Genomic DNA, 21113 nt, shown 5'->3' with positions numbered 1-21113 from the left:
AATTACAAAATGAGAATTATGAGAACTATAATGAAGAAAAACAAATTTCATTTCTGCAATTTACCAAACTACTACTTTATTTATTTAATAAAATTTCCATAATTTTTCTAATCATCAAAATAATAATAAAACATTATTAAAACTTACACAAATTCAGCTCAACATCTTCTTGATTAAGCAACTTCCGAATAATTGGATCTCCCCAAGGATCGTACACTGCCATGACTAGAGCAGAACAAAGGCCTTCTGACCCTTCTACATATTTGCCCATAACATGTGAGTACTGAATAAGGGCTCGAGCTAAACCTCTTTTGAACAGAATATCTATTGTTGCCCAATGGCCACCAAATATCATCAAAGCACTTTCTCTATAAAAAAATAATTAAATGTCAAATTACAAATGTAAAATATTTCTATAAACAGATCAAATTGATATTTCTTTAATATTATATTTTGCTATAAATAAACAAATAAGAGAGGATAAACAATAACTTCATTTCCTTTTTACTTAAAAATAAAAGCACTCTCAAAAATATCCATAAGTATATACAACATTTACTTCTAAGATTTCTTATAAAATATAAGATTTCTTCTAAGATACATGGAAAAAAAGTGTTTGCCCTCTTGTTCTTTCATTGTTTACACCTTTTGTAGTAGGGAATGTATTACATACTAACAGAGACTACCATTTCTTAAAATATTAATTCTTTGTAGTTTCTACCTCATGTACTGTTGACAGGGCCGCCGCGTGGGTATTAGGCGCCCTTGTTCAAATTGAAATTTGGCGCCCCGTCATGAGGTTCTGTTGCACTCTTATAAAGTGCTGTAAATTATATGTGAAATACTCTTTTATAGTATTCAAAATTTGACTTTCGAACTGAAAAGCTTTAAAATTATAATATTAAAACACGTTTGTCTTACTGTTTTTTTATTTTTTCATAAATTTTAAAAACAAAACAATGATAAAACATTTTTTAAGTAAAATATAAAAATTAAAAAATATATTCAAATATTGACTATCCTAGCTTTAACAGCTACAAACGCTCGTATCAATGCTTTTATGTTTAATTTATCCAAAATTTCGCTCTCTATGGATATAATTGACAAGTCCGACAATCTCCCCTGCGCCATGGTAGATCGCATGTAGTTTTTTAAAATTTTAAGTTTTGAAAAACTTTGTTCTCCAGTAGCCACCGAAACTGGCAGGGTTAAAGAAGTCCGTTAAGCTATTGCAATATTTGGAAATGTATCGGTAAGATTGTTTTCATAAATATAATTTAAAACATCAATAGGTGACATGTCCTCTTTGGTAAAACATCGCAAAGATTTTATTTCTTCGAACAAATTTAATCCATCAATGTCCTTTTCATTAACATTTTTAACATTTCATTAACATAACATTAACATTTAAACCTGTTTCGACTTTGTGGAAAATCAGTATCCTCCCCCAAATCATCAGCAACGATACTTGCAATGGCAATTGCATGTTCATACACTTCATCTGATCAACGATTATTTAGTTCTGATATAAGATTTTGTAAATTGTCAGTCACGATTTGAAAATCACATTTAGAATTTTGCATTATTTTATTTACCAGATTTACTAAATTTAAAATATTGTGCCAGATGTTAACAGAACAAATGAATTTAAACGAGGAAACCTTCTGAATAAAACTTTTTGCTTGAGTTCGTGATTCCATGTTTCTTGTTTGATCTTCTTGAATATTTATTAACGCTCTCAAAATTCCCTTCAAATCGTTTTTCAATGGTCTTGAAGTTTGAATTCTACTTTCCCATCTGGTGTTGGAGAGTGGCTTTAAAGTTAGATTTTCAACATACTGTTGCAAAATAGACCAACGTTTAACGGACGAAGAAAAGTAGTTGTAAAGCCCCTGCATTACTCCGAAGAAATTAACTGTTTCGAAGGAAATTTTAGCTGCATCATTTACAACTGAATTTAGAGAATGAGCAGAGCAGAGGATATAGAGTGCCCTCAAATTATTTTCAATAATTTTTTGTTGCAATCCTTTGTGCTTTCTTCTCATATTAGCACCATTATCGTAAGACTGGCCTCGTAAATCTGATAAATTTAGTTCTAATGATTTTAAATGTCCATTTACGAATTCAAACAGACCCTGTCCAGTAGTCTCGTCGTCGAAATCCTAAAAAAATGTTCTTCAATTTAGGCTTTATTGGTTTTCTCGTTCTTATAAACAAATCGAATTACAACAGTCAAAACTAACTGTTCGGTATGACTGACCCCAGGTGCAGTATCCAGAATTAGTCAATAATATTTTGATGATTTAATCATATGTAATAAATGCTTTTTAATTCCTTCTGAAATAATGCTTATAATTTCATTCTGAATTTAATCCCCTAAGTAATGAGCAATGTTCTTCTTTTGAGATGTTTGAATTTTGTGGAGATGTTCAACGATTATTGGATCAAATTTTGCTATGGTTTCAACCAACTTTAACATATTTCCTTTATTACTAGGATACAACTCTTTTGAAGAACCTCTAAATGCTAGGCATTGTCGGACTAAATATTGAATTAAATAAATAAGCCGTTCATTAACCGATTGCCAGTAAACTTTTTCTGCATCATAAAGTCTTTGTTGAGCTGCATCCAGGGTGCATAAATTACGCAAAGACATTTTGAGTTCACTGCATTTTGAACTATGTTTAAGATGAGATGCACTGCTTTCATGTGTTTTCAAAATGTAGGTTAAATGTGCCCAGTCATTACATCCATCCTTAATAAGCTGTGAATGCTTCTCATAGTTTAAATGGGAAGCAAAAAACTGCGTTTCGAGAATTTGAATATACTAAATAATTTCTAAATACTTTTTCTCCATTCAGTTAAGTTCTATTATTGAACGATTCTGAAAACTTTCTGCCAGAATTATCTCCCAGAAAATGTTCGGTTATCAAGCGGGGAGGGCCATTTTCAATTAAATAATCTCTAATTTTTATAGAAATTGTATCAGGCCAGGTAGTTGAATCGTTTAATTCAAAGTCAAAATCTTCGTTTTGAGATATTACGTTGTTACCAGGCGAATTTTCTACGTCAACATCTAAGTTTTCTATTGGTACAATCGTTTCTTCTTGATCATATTCTGATGAATTTACATTTTCAGATAAATTTTCATTATGAAATTCCAAACCAGATGTTGATGTTGATGATCCTGGTTCAATTGCTTGTCCGTCTAATCCTATTGTGTTTCTGAGATATTTATTTAGAGATTCCGCCAGTTTATGATTAGCTTCCTCTCGTTGCAATTTCCTTTTTCTATTTTGTGCTCCAGACTTTGTCTTTTTTTTAGAGCATTTTTCTAAAAAAATATTTATTACACTAAATAAAAAAATTTAATTTTCATTCCACATACAAAATGCATCATATGATTTTCACTCAATATACTATTAGAAAGCCCATTTATGTCCTTTGCTACTAAATAAATATTCAGATTAAGAAACTAATTTGACTGAAAATTTAGAAACATTTTTTTTTAGCGGAAAATTTATTTCTGAGAATTTAGTGTGAAATTTTTTCTTCTTTCTGCTGATTCAAAATATTTAAGTAAATTAAACCAATATTGATACAAATTACACCGGTGGACAAAATTAAGAGATGGAAGACATTTTCCCAAATATCTCAAAAAATACTGAATATAAATAAATGAAATTCGGTATGGATATACCTTATACCATGATAATAAAGTATGCAAAACAAAATTGAAAGTGCCATTAACTGGCAAGACCTATTGCCAATAAATCCAATGTAGTCTGAACTTAAGGATAAAAGATGACAATAAAAGTGAGGCTTGTACAGTGTGTGTTGTCTCTAGTATGGTGTAGGGTCACCCCTGACAGACAGACAGCATGCACAACGAGTATGCATGCTGTTAATAAGGGAGTTAAGGAGGGGTTGTGGAAGACCCTCCCATTCTTCCACCAGCGCAATTTTTAACTCTAGAATGGTTCTGGGGTGAGGTTGGCGCATCGCAATAGCTCTCCCAAGAGCGCCCCAAGCATGTTCAATAGGATTCAGGTCAGGGGATTTGGCTGGCCAATCCATTCGTTGAATGTCCTCGCTTTCCAGATATTCATCAACCATGAGAGAACTATGTGATCGCGCATTGTCGTCCATAAAAATGAACGCTGGACCAACAGCGCCACTGAAAAGACGCACATAGGGCTAGGACCTCCTGTTTGTACCTCTGGGCATTCACGGAACCAATGTCAAACACATGGAGCGGTGTGCGGGTATCTTGCATGATCCCTGCCCAAACCATGAGTCCTCCACCAGCATAATGGTCCCTTTCGATAATGTTGCTGGGATGGTATCGGGTTCCAGGTTCCCTCCATATCAATAACCGTCCAGAATCAGGTTGTAGACTGAATCTGGACTCATGGGTGAAGAGAACATTAGCCCATTGAAGCTGTGTCCAATTCTGATGTTGTCTGCACCATTCTGCACGCGCTCTTTTGTGGGAAGGAGTAAGTGGGATGCAAATAGCGGGCTTCCTGGCATACAACCCTCTTTCATGGAGTCTTCTGGAAACTGTCTTACTCGAAATTGATGTCCCTGTAGCAGCCGCGAGGTCCCTAGACAATTGAGTGGCTGTAGCCGTCCTCTGGCGCTTAACTGAAACGAACAAATACCGGTCTTCATTGGCCGTTGTAGTCCTCGGACGACCTTGTCCTGGTCGTCTGCATACTGTCCCACTAGTTTTAAATTGACTCCACAAATTGGAAATGACGCTTGGTGTTATATCTAATTCTCTAGCAACCTGAGATTGGGACTGGCCTGTCTCAAGTATACCCACAATTCTCCACCTCATACCGTCGTCTAAACGACGATGTTCACTCATTTCACCTAAAAACCAGCAAGAAACAACACGATTATTCAAAAAATGCACTAAAATCTGCAACTGTGTTGAAGAGTGGAATGAGATGAACAGCTCGATGCGGACTTTTATACCTCCTGCTGGCTTAGCAACGCCCACAAGAATACGTAAACTTATCTCAGGGCCAATAGCTCTACAGTGACCATATATGACAATCAACTGTCCAGGTTTTGTGCGGTATTTTTAGAGAAATGTGCGAAAATGCTTTCCATCTCTTAATTTTGTCTACCAGTGTACTAAAAAGCATTTGTTATAAGCAAATGAAATATTGAAAACATCTCAGGTACATAATAATTATAAACTTTTAATGAAAAAGATCTATAATCATTAGTAATTTTTTTAGATTTTTTGCCGATTATTTAAAAATTGTAATTATATATCAGAAATAGATAAATCAAATTCTGCCCAATTAAGGGTAAGATTTATCTGTGTTTTATACAGATAAATAAAAAGTTACTTTTTGAATTATTTTGTTAATTTGAAAGATAAAAGTTTTTCTTAATGAATTGTTTTCTTTATGAATCTTTACTGCTATGAAAATAATATATTTAGATTGTTCACTTACATCTAAATAATAATCCTACTTTTTGGAGCAATTATAAACAAAAAAAGATGTGAAAACTACTAATCACAGTACTTTGCTTGCGAAGCAATTCACAGAATGTACGCAATTTATGAGCAGCGACTACGTATATGATTAAAAATAAGGGTATTCCCAGTTAGTTCAAGGGCATACAAGGGCGTAGCGGTGGCGCCGCTACGATCATTCAAAAAAAAAAAAAAAAAAAAGCAAAGTAAACAACGACGTTGAGCCGCAACAGCTTCATAGCACATAAAGAATAAATATATGCCGATACAAAACATTCCCAATTCCTGTAATTACATGTTACAAATTCTTAGATTTTTAACACGTTCCGTATGGTAGCGCAAACTCCAAACGGAATATGTTTTTATTGTTCGTATCGGCAATCAAATTTTGTTTTACACAAACGAAAACAACCCGCAGAATCGAAAATAAAAGTAAAATAAAATTAAAATATAAAATTAAAATTAAATCTCATTTTATTGCTTAGAAAATATAAAACATGCAAAATTGTAAGCGTATAATTAACAACTTTTATTTAAGTAACATCAAATTAAAAAACTACAAGTACTATAAATTTTGACGCCCCCTTCGCCCAGGCGCCCTTGTGCGATGAACAATTTTGCCACCCCCACGTGGCGGCCCTGACTGTTGATTCATTTACTTACCTTTGTGTTTTTTAGGAAAGCCTGGTCTAAAGGAATTACCATTGCTAAAGGTAGTGCCAGATGTACATTTCAAGCCTTATGCAATTAAATTTATGTCTTTGGTCCAATTAATTTTAGATGGGGGATTGTATGTGTTTGCTTCTTTTTCTGGACAGTCACTTTTGAAGCTTTTCATTTGTATGTTAGACAACACTCAATTCATTATGACCACATTTTTCTTGCCATTTGTTTTTCATGTGTTACAGTGATGGCATAAAAAGCATTGGATTTTAAGAAAAATTAAAAATTCTTTCAGAAACTCACCAAAGGCGGAGGCAAGTTGTTGTGGCTAAAAAATACTGTATTGTAAAGTACTGAAGGACTAGATACTTTGGTGAGATGGCGACAGAAACTAAATTTAGTTGGTGCCGTGTGGCAACGTGGGGAAGAGAAACGTAGAGCGGAATGATGTAGTGTACGTGAAAAAGGTACACTGCAAGGAATAGTTAATTAAAATTTAAAATGTTTCATGTTTAAATGTTAGTCTTTGTAAAGTTGTGTAATGTAGTGATTGTCCTCATGTGTCAAAAAAGAAATAAACCAATTCGGTTTAGAAATCGGCCTGTTTCTTTGGAATAATCCATGCTACCATATTACTGACTTATGGTGGGATGCGAAAAACAGAAGTGCCTGAGGCCAATAACAAAAAGATGATATAGGGGTAAGTACCTTTTCTATCTGAAAATGCTTGATTTAATTTCGATCTCAGTTTTTATATTAAAACGTGGGTAAAACTTAATTTTTTGGAAATTTATACATTCACTATTTGTATTAATAGCTGGATTACGATTTCCAAAGGAACTGTCTTATCCCTACTATTTTGTCGATGTGTTTAAATAATAATTTTAAAAAAAAGTCATAAAAATGTTTCAATTTTGAAAAAGAATATTTTAAAGTTGTATTTAAATGTTATTACAATAAATACAACTTTTTAAGTTTTATTTAATGTATTCTAAGTGAAATTACTCTTATACATATTTTGTACTAAATGTTGCATTTGAGTATTTCGTAAATTTTGCATTTGAATATTTCATTTTAGAATTGATGTTCTGACTTTTGAAAACAAAAGTCGTATATGAAGTGAAAGTTAACCGTTATTTGGTTGAATTGATTATAGAAATTGAATTTTCATTGAATTAGATATAAATTGTGTTTTGATTTGCATTTGAGAAAATTTTTTTTCATTGAGTTAACGAAATATTATTTTTAGAATTTATGTTCTTGGTGTGAATTTTGATATTTTTTAGTTATTTTGTGTTTAAAAGAAGTATACCGAATGATAATTTTATTTTGAGAATTTGAATGATTACTCTTAAGTTTTGTTTTGGTATTAAAGTAAAAGTTAGTAGTAAGAAAAACTGATATATATTTATAAATTTCTTACTGTTACTGTGTTCTTTAAAGGTGAAAAATATGCCTATAGTATAATTTGAAAGTGTTTATCAAATTTTTTTTTATATTATTAGTATTGTTTTGAATTTGGTTTCGTTTTGAAAAAGTAGCTATATAGTTTTGTTTTTAGAAAACAAACATACTGAATAATTTGAATTGAATTTCAGTACTTTTTTTTAAAAAATATTTTTGATATAGAAAATTGCATTTTGTTTGTAGTTTACATGCAGTTTCGTTTCAGGAAGTAACTTTGTATTTGAATTAGTTTCGTTTTATAGTTGACCTTGATCCAGTAATCATCTTGGACCCCAGTGCGATAACCTAAAGAAAACTGTGGAATCTATTTCATATGTTATGGCTGACGAGAGCTTCGGTAAACTGATGTCACGTTATACTAGTATTGGTAAAGTAAATGGAGTAGAGATGAAAATTTTGCGCGATACAGGTGCTATTCTTGATTTAATCTGCAACAAGTATGTAAAACCACATATGTATACAAATGAGGAGGTCTGGTTAAGAACCCCTTTAGAAGAAAACTTTGTATGCTTGCCTCTTGTAGAAGTAGAGTTGGATTGTGAGATGGGATACTTCATAACAAAAGCTGCTGTCATACGAGATTCTTTAATATAAGGCAGATATTTGCTTGGAAATAAGACTGCTGTTTTGTTTGAAGATTTAAAAACTAAGAAAGATGTAAAAGTGCATATGTTGAATGCGGTAGAAACTAGAGCTCAGAAGAAGCTTTTGGAAATAGAAAAGGATGGAACCGAATCTTTTGAACAACTTGATGAAGAATTGAATGAAATCACACTGGAAAGGAATGAAAAAAAATGAAGTGGAAGAGATTTTGCCTGTGGTTAAAGAACTTACTGTACAAGTTCTCATTAAAACCTCTTCTAAAGTATTTGCCGAAGAGCAACTTAAGAGCAAAGAATTAAAAATACTTATAGCGGAAGCACAAAAGAAGACTTCTAAAGCGAACAAATACATTTTGGGAAAATATGCTGTTCTGCAAGAAAACTGATATAAATGGGACTGAAAGAAAACTTTTAATTGTACCAGAAAAAAATTTGAGCAACTAATGACTTTTTGTCACGAAAGTGTTGCTTCACATTTAGGTGCTGGGAATACTAAATATGCTTTATTCGAGACATTTTTTTTGCCTAACTGGTACAATGATGTAGAAAAATTTATTAAAACCTGTGACTCTTGCCAACGAGTTGGGAAACCTTGAGATAAGAAGAAGGCACCTCTGAAAATTGTTCCTATCATTATTGAAATATTCTCTAAGCAAAACGTTGATGCCTGTGGACCTTTACCTGAGAGTACTTCTGGAAATAAGTACCTTATAACTGTGGTATGTTTAGTCTCAAAATACCCCGATGCGATTCCTGCTCCAAATGTGTTCCACAACCATTGTAGATGCCCTACTACATATTCAGTCGTCTTGGTTTTCCACGAGAATTACAAAGTGATCAAGAAACGTCATTCATAAGTGTATTTACAACAGAGTTTGTGGACATGTTTGGAATTCGTGTTGTAAAAAGTTCAGTTCGACATCCCCAAAGCAACCTTGTTGAAAGGATGCACAGAACTCTGAAACGAATACTTTGTGTACTTTGTCTAGAATCTGGAGAAGACTGGGAGAAGGTTTTACCTCATGTACTCTTTGCATTAAGAACAGTCATTCATGATAGTACTGGCTTTAGTCCAGCAGAATTAGTTCACGGACGCAATTTAAGAACTCCTATGATGTTACTTTATGAAAATTTGACCGAACAAAATGAAGAAGAAAACAGTGTAATTTCTAATGTTTTTGAGCTAATGAATAGAATGAATCATTGTCAAGAACTAGCAATTGAAAATATGCAGGAAGCAAAACAGAAGCAGAAACTCTGGTACGATATTAAAGCTGAAAAGCCAAACTTTAAAGAAGTGATCTCGTTTTGGTGATAGCTCCGTCCAAGCCCAATAAACTGTCAGTAAATTGGAATGGACCAGGGAAGATTGTAAAACAGCTTTCAGTGACAAATTTCGTTGTGCATTATTCAAACAGCGATAAAACACAAGTATATCACGCGAATATGCTGAAGCCTTATTTTCAACGAGAAGAGAACGTGAACTTACCGAGTCTAGAAGAAACAATACCGAAACTTGAATTAGAAACTAAAGATTCTGAATTATCCGAAATTTGGAAAGATATAGAATCAAATCCTAGGTTAGATGAAAATCAGAAGATTGAGCTTGGTCAATTAATAAGAAAATACTCCAAAATATTTTCAACTGTACCTGGATGCACAGATGCTTGAAAATGAGAGACCTATTTGAACAAAACCTTATAGACTATCACCGCGACAATCTTAAATCTTAAAAGCTGAAGTAGAAAAGATGCTGACACTAAAAGTCATCGGACTTTACGTCTCCCCTAATGAAGCGAGACCTTGCATTGATTATCGCCGTTTGAATAAAATCACCCGAACAAAATTTCTCCCTTTGCCTAGCATAGAAGAACTGATAGAGAAAGTATCTTATGCTAAATATATAACAGTACTAGACTTGACACGCAAATATTGGCAGATACCGTTAAGTAAAAATGCCCAAAGGGCTGCTTTTGTTATTAACTTTGGCACGTTCAAACCATTACATCTCCCTTTTGGTTTGAAAAATGCTCCTTATGGTTTTAGTAGACTTATGGCAAGCTTATTGACAAACTATGATAACTATGCTGTGCCTTATTTAGATAAGGTCGCCATTTTTTCCCAAACCTGGGAAGAGCGTTTAACAGACCTGGAAGACATATACCATAGACTGAGTACAGCAAAGTTGCACATTAAATCATTTAAATGTCGGTTTGCTCGTTCTTATGTGAAATATCTTGGACATTCAGTCTGACAAGGACAAAGAACACCTGGAGAACTAAAAGTTCATTCTATAAAAGATTTTCCGATTCCCACTAATAAGACTCAAATCCGAGCTTTTATGTGTTTATCCGGTTATTATAGGAAATATATAACTGAATTTTCTGTAATTTCGGCTCCACTAACAAATCTATTAAAAGGTCGTTGTCGAAAATCAAGTACTGAGTGGAATAGTTCCTGTCAAAAGGCTTTTGAAGAATTTAAAGAAAAATTTTCTAAAAATCCTGTTTTATACAGTCCTAATTTTTCAAAGCAATTCATCATTCAGTGTGATGCTTCCAATCTTGGTATTGGAGTTGTCCTCACTCAAATAAGTGACAATGACGAAGAACATCCCATCATGTACCTGAACAAGAAATTTTCATATGCAGAACTAAAGTACAGTACTACAGAAAGAGAGTGTGCTGCCATCATTTATGCCATGCAGAAATTGAAGTTCCATCTTGATGGACAACAAAAATTTATACAAACCAACCATAATCCGTTGGTATGGCTAGAGAAAAATTCGGGGACTAATCCAAGACTTATAAGATGGGCGCTAATATTACAATCCTTTAATTATAAAATTGTCCATCGTAAGGGAAAAACACATCAGAATGTTGATAGTTTGAGTCGCATCTTTTAAGTCTTATAATTTAATATCTCTTATTGCTAAAAATAATTGAAAAGAAATTTATAGTTCCTTATTTGCATTTATTGTGTTTAGTATTTATCTGTATTATCATTTAGTGCATAATAGATTTGTATTATGTATTTGGTTTAAAATGTATTTATTTTTATGTAAAGTTCAGTGGGGATAAGTTGCTGTGCAAATACTAATTAAAGGTACTAAATTCAGATAGAACTGGTGCTAACTATTACTTCTGCTAAATTTCATATTATCAAGAATTGAACTTATGAACAGTATATTCAAACTATTTTTGTTTTCCTAATCCAAGACTGAACTTTAGTGAAGTTTCACAGGCTACAAAAGAGCAACTTTTCACTCTGATATCGTGAAAAGTTTTCCCAGGAGGGGAGGAATAGACTGTAAAGTACTGAAGGACTAGACACTTTGGCGAGATGGCAACAGAAACTAAATTTAGCTGAAGAGAAGCGTAGAACGGAATGATGTGGTGTGCGTGGAAAAGGAACGCCGGAAGGAATAGTTTATTAAAATTTAAAATGTTTCATGTTTAAATGTTAGTCTTTGTAAAGTTGTGTAATGTAGTGATCGTCCCTATGTGTCAAAGAAATAAACCAATTCGATTTAAAAAGCGGCCTGTTTCTTTGGAATAATCAATGCTACCATATTACAGTATTTTGCAGTTTATGATATTTATATATTTTGGAAAAAAGAATATATATACTGAATATGCTGTGGAAAGAAGCAAACTGGATAGCAAATGAATGATGGCATATATCTAGCAGAATAAAATGAGACAAGAATATTCAATACTTAAATATTTCACAAAGGAAATTGAAAACAAAATGTATTATGCTATTTGAAAGAAAATCAGCCATAATGGTTCCCCAAAAACTTTCTAGCATCTTTTCTGATATAAGTGTTATCCCAAAGAACACCTTGCATGGCATTGACAGGCAATAGTTATGAAATATTAACCTTTAATGTGAATTTATCATTTTTTCTGAATCTATCATGTGATCCTGTCATATATATATAAATGGCAAGCTATTTGGCAATTAATCTCTGGCATGCAAATAACAGGATCCAAAAATTGAATCTGGGTTTCAGATGAGATTTACCAAACTGAATGTAAAAAGGAAAAAAGTTTACACCTGTAATCACAAAATGAAATGATAAATTTGATATATTTAAATCATTGGGGTTTTGAGATATCACATTTACATATGTCGGAATGTATAAACCGACAAATGTGGATGGATTTGCCTCAAAATGCGATAGATGTCTACACTATAGATGCTAAATCTATGTACTATATTTTATCTACCTAGATTTCTTAATTTTATATTTATCATGTATTCAAATAGCTAGCCAGACTTCCTTTGAATGGATTTTGATCAAAATTTAACAGAAATCTAATCTTTTTTATAAAGACAATGCACCAAATTTCATCCACCTAGACTTAAAACGTTTTTGAGTTATTTTAATCATAGTCAGATGAACAGATCTTATCCAAAAATGTGTTTTCCAAATTTAAGGAGGTTTGAAAGGTGGAGACTCACCAATATATTTAATGCAAATTTTTTCATAATTACAATACTTTTTTCTATTCATTGTATACAAGAAAATAGGAAATGAAAAATAATAATATGTACATATGCAATAGTAATAATATTGTAACAATAAAAAGTAATTGTTGCTATGCAACAGTAATAACAATGCAACAGAAAAAGTAGTTGCTCATTTATAAAATATCCATATGTGGTATATAATCAGAAATTTCAAATTATAGCATTTCCCCTTGATTAGATTCCTCTTAGTCCAACACTGGTCTCTGTTTCAGTATAATTTAATTATTAGCACATCAGCTGAATTAAAAGTTGTGTGTATACAGGATCATAGAATAATTTTATCTATGTACCTATGTAAAGTAAGAACTTTATAGGTACTTTTTAAGCAACTTTAGAGAAAAATTAAGAGTTTAACTTTAACGTAAAATTCAACATTTTTTTTATTATAGAACTATGAGTTCGATGAAATAAATTAAATTAGGTGTTAATTACATAAGAGTCCAACTTTACACAAATATAAAATATTACCAGAAATTACTGAATATTTTACACTAATATTGAAACTATGTTATTTAAAATACTTTTTTATAATGCAAACTTCATTTGAAAAAAAAAACTAATTAAAAACTTTCATTGAATTTCTTAAATTATTTAATTACAATATATGCAGTAGTGAAATTAAATAATAAGTAAAAAAAATGTTAAAGTGCCACTTCATTAACATTCCAAATCCTCAAAAAAAAAAGTTAAGTAAACAATTCTAGAATACAAAAATCATTAACTTTATTAAATATATATACACACAAAAGGTTGCTTATGATTAAAGATTTTTCAAACACTATCTATTCGTCCAATATTTTCATTATTGACTTTTCCTTTTTTCGTTAATGATGTTAGTAGTGAAACGTTTCTGGCTTGTCTCACAAATGTATTGCTTTATATTCAATTTTAGCAATTTTCTTTTTCCATTAAGAGATAAAATTTTCTTTATGTCATTGACAACTATTTGTTTAACCATTTGTTTCCCCTAAAGTAGACAATATTTTGAATGGGTTGCTAACATACTCAATTCTTTAGAAATATTTACTAAATGCATTCTGTCAGATTGCTTTTTGTGGTGATGGACTATGTGCTGTGAAGCAGGATATTTTTCATTCAAATTTTTTACGTCAACATTTTTATTAATGACAAATTCTCTTTCAACAGATGCTTGTTCACGAGAAAGAATTAAGATCATTATTAAAATCCTCTATCACTTTTAAAATTTTTGATCTGTAAATAAAGGATTAAAAAAAAAAAAACTAATTCAGTCTCATTTTTCTGACAAGAAAATTATCGAAAGTGAGCAAAGATGATTTGAATAGGAAATCTATAAACTCCCTGAAAATAGCATTTTCAAAATTTATCATTACAATTTGATGGTCAGATCCTATTTCTATGTTTTGTTTCCTCTTCAGTTAAATTAAAATTCTAATTAAGAAAAGAGAATTGTGCGATATGAGGCCAACTTTTATATGGGGTCTTATTTCTTTTGAAATGTGTATAATCAGAATTAGTGAGTACAAAGAAAAAAAAATCCTTTTAGAATTTGGAATATTTTTAGATTTTTGTACATGTAATAAATTATTCATTTAGCAAAATAAAAAAAATATCTAGTAAAATTTTGGTACTATCTTTAATTACATCCTTCCAGATAGGCAATGCTCTGCTGCCACATTGTCGGACCCCGATTTTTTCAGGGGTAAGCTCCTGTTAACAATCCATATTCAGTTAAAAATACATTTACCAGGCATAACTAAAATAAATTCTTCACAATCTAACACACTAAAACTTAAAGAAATCTTAATATTTTTTCATTTATAATAAGTTGGATAAGTTTATCTTTTTTACTGCCCTTTTGATAAGTATGACACATTCTGTATTTTGCACTGCCTTTTCAATAAGTATGTCACAGTCTGTATTTCATACTGTCTTTTTGGAATAACAATCTCAATATTTTAATATACAGAAGTTGTTGTCTTGCACTGTTGAAAAAAGAGGTAACAGAAGACAAAGAAAAAAAAAATGTTAAAAATTATCTAAACATGTGTTGACATCTTTGGATTTATCTCAAACCTGGAAACCTTCTTCCCATTCATTGGTTTAATGAATATGCTTATATCATATTAAATGTTTTTTTTTTGTACCAACTTTAGAAAAATTACAATGTATTTAAGGATCTTTTTTTCTCCCTCTTCTTTGATTTAAAGCATTTTTCATGATATTACAAACCCTGCACTAAAAATTTACTAAACACAAAATTACTTCTTCTTCATATCTCTCAAAGAAAGAAGGGAAAAGATGACTGGGATCACTAGTAAATCAACAGCATGAGTAAAAACTTAGAGAGAACACTAACGGATACTTCTGTTTTAACCATATGCCATTGAGAAACTTACCACTGGCCATTGACGAACATAGTCAATAGACTATTATGACATAAATGGCGATTAAAAGCTGGTTGCAATAAACATAACATGTTTGGTGAAGTGGTGTTCTCCTTTTTTGCATGATTAATTCTGGTATTTGCTTAAAACATGAGCCCCCACTTACATAAGTAAAAATGCTATAGAAATCCAAGGATACCAACAAAGAAAATGTAAATGACAGGGAAAATATTTAAGATGAGATGATGCAAGAACAATATCACATAATAATAATGAGAATTTTTTTGTTGGCATTTATCTAATGTGTTGAATCAGGGCAATTCTTTAGAAGTACATGCCTTAGGAATAAAGTACATTTTTCAATAAATAAATAAATAAATTTCAATTTTATAGTCAAACAATTACAACTTTTTTTTTTTGGCCAAAAATCATTAAAATTTTCACTGACAAGTTTATAATTACTTGAAGTGTAACAAGAAAATATTACCTGTAAAGCATATGGAAAACTTTTTCTATGTTGCGGAAATAACCTATTCTTCCACCGAGACATGACCAAACAGCAATTAACAATGATGCCCGATGCGTAGAACTTTTGTATAAGTGGTTTTCAATCTGTATTAGAAGCTAAAATAAAAGAAAGAAATAATAAATAAAATTACAATTAACGAAATACAGTAGTCAAATACTCAGACAATTAAAGTTAAGTGTAAGAATAACACAACGAAACCTGCATGCATTTGAAATGCAATATAAAACACCTTATTTTAACTTTAATTCAAAATTTTATTCTGATAGGACTAACTGCCTTTTATGAGTAAAATATAAATTTCTGTAAAACAATAATGAGAATGTAGTTGTGATATCTTAGAATTTTTTTGGCCTTTTAGTTATTATTTTGTAGGATTCTTATCCCTCGAAATAAGGGTTGCTTTTAATGATTTCCAAAATGCGGCCCATTTTTTTTTTTTTTTTTTTTTTTTCTATATCTAAATATATTACTGTTCATTGCTTAATGAAAATTTTCCAGATACACCAGTTGTATCATCTAGGGTCAAAAGTAACTTGCAATATTGCATCCTTTTATTTCTATGAAGTACAATACCCCCTCGGAAATCTTGGGAGAAATAAGCGGGGTATTAAAAAAACAAAGTTGTATCTCTTTGGTCGTTAAAATGGAGAAGTTTGTAAGTTAATGTTGTGCTTCATAAATAAAAAATATACAGCTACCGTACTGAACATACAAGGGATGTCCAAATGAAATGGTACGAAACGTCGTAACAACGTAACCGTTAACATATTTGTCTATGCCGCTATAGGAGAACATCTAGGGATGCGATTGGAATTTTCGAGCATGCGCGGGCGCCTACATGCGAAGGAGAGAGCAGATGCTCTTACAAAGAGCGCCGTCCAATTGCGCTACTTGTTGAATTCCACGAGCACAGAAAAACCATTAACTCCGATGTGTACTGTAAGACATTCCGAAAACTACGCAGGTCCATCAGGAACAAAAGATCGGGGATACTCATGGAGGGTGTGGCTCTGCACTATGTTAATGCACGCCCACCCGTCTCCATGGTCACACACGCGAAACTGGCCAAGTTCAAGTGGGAGCAGCACAACCATCCGCTCTACAACCCGGACATGCCGCCCTGCGATTTTCATGTGTTTGGTCCCCTGAAAAAACATCTGACAGGGAAGCGCTTCTCAAGAACGCAGAGAACTCAAGGACGCTGTGAAGGACTGAGTCTCGTCACTGCCACAGGAATTCTGGAAACAAGGAATCTTTCGGCTCGTTAATCAATGGGATCGTTGTGCTCAGGCCTATGGTGTATGAGTAAAGTCTTCATTTATACCCACAGTGTCGTTTCGTACCTTTTCATTTGAACATCCCTTGTACATATAAATGTACAATTTATGGTCTGAAACACGATTTCTTTCGAATTAAATATACATATATCAGTCAAAAAGTTAGTTGCAATATTCGTAAAATTTTCGCTGAAAAATTTCGCTGTTTTGATGAAACTTTGCTGCAATACCTTAAGACATGCGAGTAGTGATTCGTCTTTTTCAGACGAAAAAATATTACTACATAGAAATTTATCGGCAGTCGCATGCAGTGCGAAGTGAAAATACAATGTCAAGTCTACATAAAAGGAAACGATACAACATGGTTGAGAATGGACGCACACATATTGACGACATTGGATGAGATTTCCTTGCAGAAGGCATTGAAAAATTTGTGTCGGGATTCGATAAATGTTCAAATAAGGTAGGTAATTAAGTCAAAAATTAAATTTTAAATGGAAGTTTAGGATACAAAACTTAGGATTCTTGTAAAATTTCGATCCTTGTTTTGTTTTCTTACGCAGTGCAACTACTTTATGATTGACCTCAGTAATATAACATAAATTAATTAGTATAAATGGTGATTTCGTAAAATGGTAAATTAGCAAAAATTAGTATTAGTACTTATTATTAGTAATTAATAATAAATACTAATACTAAAATAATAGAGAATAAATGGGTCTCTCGTTGTCAGACTAAGCATCAGAAAAAAACAATTAATGAAGCAAAAGATATGAAAAGTATTAAAAAAAGATTAAATTATCACAAATTGTTTGGGCTAAAACATAATGTTGGCACTGTTTTTTTTTTAATTTTATTTATTTATTATTACTTTTTTTTTTAAATCATGAATAAAGTTGGCATGAATGGAGAGAAGAGGGTGAGGCGCTCTGAATTCGACTGACTTTGAGAAAGGAAAATACATTTCTTTTTGTTTTATTTTAATGCATTTAATCTGCACTCCTTTCATATTCACGTTTGTGCTTGGATATCTCACTACTCTTGTAGATAGCCAACGTTAACTACATAATTTTACCCATAATCAAAATTGCCAGAATTTCTTTAAAAAAAGAGAGAGAGAGACTTGATATTTATCACGAACTTGAGACATTATATGTTTTTTTCAAACATATATAATTCAGATAACGACTGATTAAAGACAATTTTCTCAAATGTTACAAAAAACGGAAATGCCATTTTAAAAGACGATAATGATTTATTTAATGAAAAAAAAAGTTGTCGTATTCTTCCAGGATTAAAATAATATGGAACTTATTTAAAAATAATTTAATTGAATTACATCAAATTTTGTTACATTTCCGAAATGTGTATTAGCCTTAGCAATTATTGTTGTATATGCAGAAAGATCTTTCTTAAGACTGAAAATAGTTAATATTTACTTGAAATGTACAATTAATCAAGAAGGATGTGCCAAAACATTTTATCTATCAGAAGCTAAAAAACTAAATTATGATTATATTACCAAAAAATGTGTTAAAACGAAATTTAAAAAAAAAATCATTTACTGTATCCTTATTCTAAGAATTCTTATACTATACTGTATTTTAAAAATTTATAAAGCAATCATTGAATTTAATAATGATTATTTATATGAATAATATGTGAATTTTATACCGATAATTTAATAATAATAAAAAACAAGTTCATCTTTTAATGACGTCAGCATTACAGAAATTAATTACTTATTATTCATTTAAGCATTTACCACACCCTTTTTTTTACACAAACAGCAAAATGCAACAGATTATTACAAATATTGATAAAAAATTTTTTGTCATGAAGCCTCATAATCCAACTTTGCATCAGATTCAACTTTCGTTTTGACCGATATTGATCATGAATTAACATCATACTTTCAGACGATTTATTAAAAATATATGAAAACATTTTCGGACAAAAAAAGTTAAAAAATATTTCTTTCAAATACCATTTCGATTTTTTTACACTAACAACAATCGATTTATTTTAAAATCTTTTATTCATATAACTTAATCGGAATTTAAGGAATAAAAAGTGATAAAAACGATTGAAATGCATAAAACCTATTTATAATAAAAAGAAAAACGCGAACAAAAAAAAATGGAACCGCTCCGTGTTTACATTTCTTATTCAAAAGTTCAACGATCGTTACAGATACCAAGCGTTTTTCCATAAAGCACTCATTTAATTCGCTGCCCTTTATGAGATTTCTTCAGACGTCTGGCGCCATAATCATACCTTTACACAAACCGGCTCATATTTGCATAGCAATAAAATTTTGAACGTCAACATCAAGGCCATTCCGGACATTAGTATATAAAAAAACATCTTCCTTCGATTCTAAGAAAGTCAATAAATTAAAATTAGACACGTACAAAAAGATACGAGGAAAAAAGAACGGCATTATTTTCTGATGGATTTTAAAGACAATTAATAAGAATAATCATTATATCTTCGTAGAGAAGCACTACAGGAAGTAGAATAATGTATTAAAAAAAATACTACAAAACACTATCAATCTCAATAAAAAAAAAAAAAACTAAAAATATAAATTAAAAATATTTTTTTAATTCAAATATTATTCAAAGTTCTAGGAGGAGAAGAGTCAATACAGTCTCGACACAAAGTTATTTGAAATGTTTTTATAAATACATTCTAAGAAAAAAATAACCTTCATTTGAAAAGTTTAATTTTATTTTTTATTGAACCTATTAACAAAACAAGATTTTACAAATTTTCTTATTGTATTTGAATCTGATTTTCACATTTTATGAAGCCTCAATATAGTTTTATTACAAACGTACGCAGAAAAAATTCACACATAAAGAAACGTCTAATAAAATTCTTCCTCATACATTTATCCAATTTATTTGACAGCTGTGACTTTGCTGTATAAAGTTACATTACAGCTAAACATTTAAATACACAAAACTGAGAAATGTGACACAGATTATAGTACGAGAGATAGCACAAGCCTTCTTAATGGTTTATGATTTCATTAAACTAGCATTAATGTATTGCAGCATTTTTCTAAAAGAAAAATGTAATCGGCAAATTATATAATTTAAAATCAAATGACATTGAAAATCCAAAAGATACAACACGGAGATAAAGAGCCAAATTGATTACATCCCACGTCCTCGATTGCAAACGCGGAGTCAGACTCATGGCGTTTTGGATTAAATTGGAGAAAACAAATGGTACATGGAGTTCACCTGGTCCTCAATTGCCTAACGTGGTTCTACTCTCTCTCCCAGATATACAAAAGTTACAAGTAAAAGGTGAAGTCAAAATGACTCAACGTAACCAAAACGATTAGCATATTGTCAGCAGCAAAACATCCAAGTATCACTTTCTTCACTGCCAAGACAATGTTTAATAGGCTTATCTTTCCTAAAGCTCAGTATAACGATGGAATCCATTAATGCTCACATAACGCAGCAAAATATGCCGCGCTAATTTATTTTTGGAATCCATTGCACAATTCCCAGGAGCATAAAAAATAAATGCCATGATGTTATAGCATAACGTACGCAATTAGATGTTAATGATATGGGTAGTTATATTCAGCCGTAACGTAACATATAATGATTATTATTACCTGCCAAAGACTTATAACTAAATGAATTGCAGGGAAGAAAAAATCAATTTAATTCCACAAGTCTAATACAAACAATAGAATCTAAAACGAATTGAATGTTATATACAGAACTAATCTAAAGCATAATGCGGTTATCTTTTCTTTCACTTTCTAATATGCGAAGTACATAAAGAGAAATATTTAATAATTAAAAAACAAATCTAATTCCAGATTTAGACGAATCACCATGTTTCAAATTTACAGAATCCGAAAAACATTAGCGCCTGTTTGAATGTGAACAGGATGACTTAAAGGCGCTTTGAGCTTAAACATGGTGAGCAGTAAAATTTTATTTTAAAAAATAAGCATTTTTAAATACTTTTATAGAGAAAAAAAAACAATATTAATATAGTTGTTTTTTGGAATTAGGTGTTAAGATGAAATTAGCTAAACTGGACAAGAAAGTATCCAATTTTATATAAATATTAATCGATATACTCGGTGTTTTTCGGAATTAACAACATTCTGTAAACATTTAACATAGAAGTTACTTTCGT

The 21113-nt window shown here is 31.3% G+C and overlaps 1 protein-coding gene across 1 annotated transcript in view; it reads right to left on the bottom strand.

The window, feature by feature from the left end:
- LOC129968468 (uncharacterized) overlaps positions 1 to 21113 on the bottom strand; it is a 69832-nt gene that overhangs the window by 16995 nt on the left and 31724 nt on the right. Inside the window, exons 2-3 of the mRNA XM_056082372.1 lie at positions 15619 to 15755; positions 148 to 368 (exon numbers count right to left, since the gene is read on the bottom strand). Coding sequence (XP_055938347.1) covers positions 148 to 368; positions 15619 to 15755 — 358 coding nt within the window. The remainder of the gene's footprint in view (positions 1 to 147; positions 369 to 15618; positions 15756 to 21113) is intronic.

Source organism: Argiope bruennichi, chromosome 5 (genome assembly GCF_947563725.1).
Source record: "Argiope bruennichi chromosome 5, qqArgBrue1.1, whole genome shotgun sequence".
NCBI classification, from domain to species: Eukaryota; Metazoa; Arthropoda; class Arachnida; order Araneae; family Araneidae; genus Argiope; species Argiope bruennichi.
The sequence above is the reverse complement of the archived record's forward strand: the minus strand, read 5'-3'. Positions and strand labels throughout refer to the sequence as shown.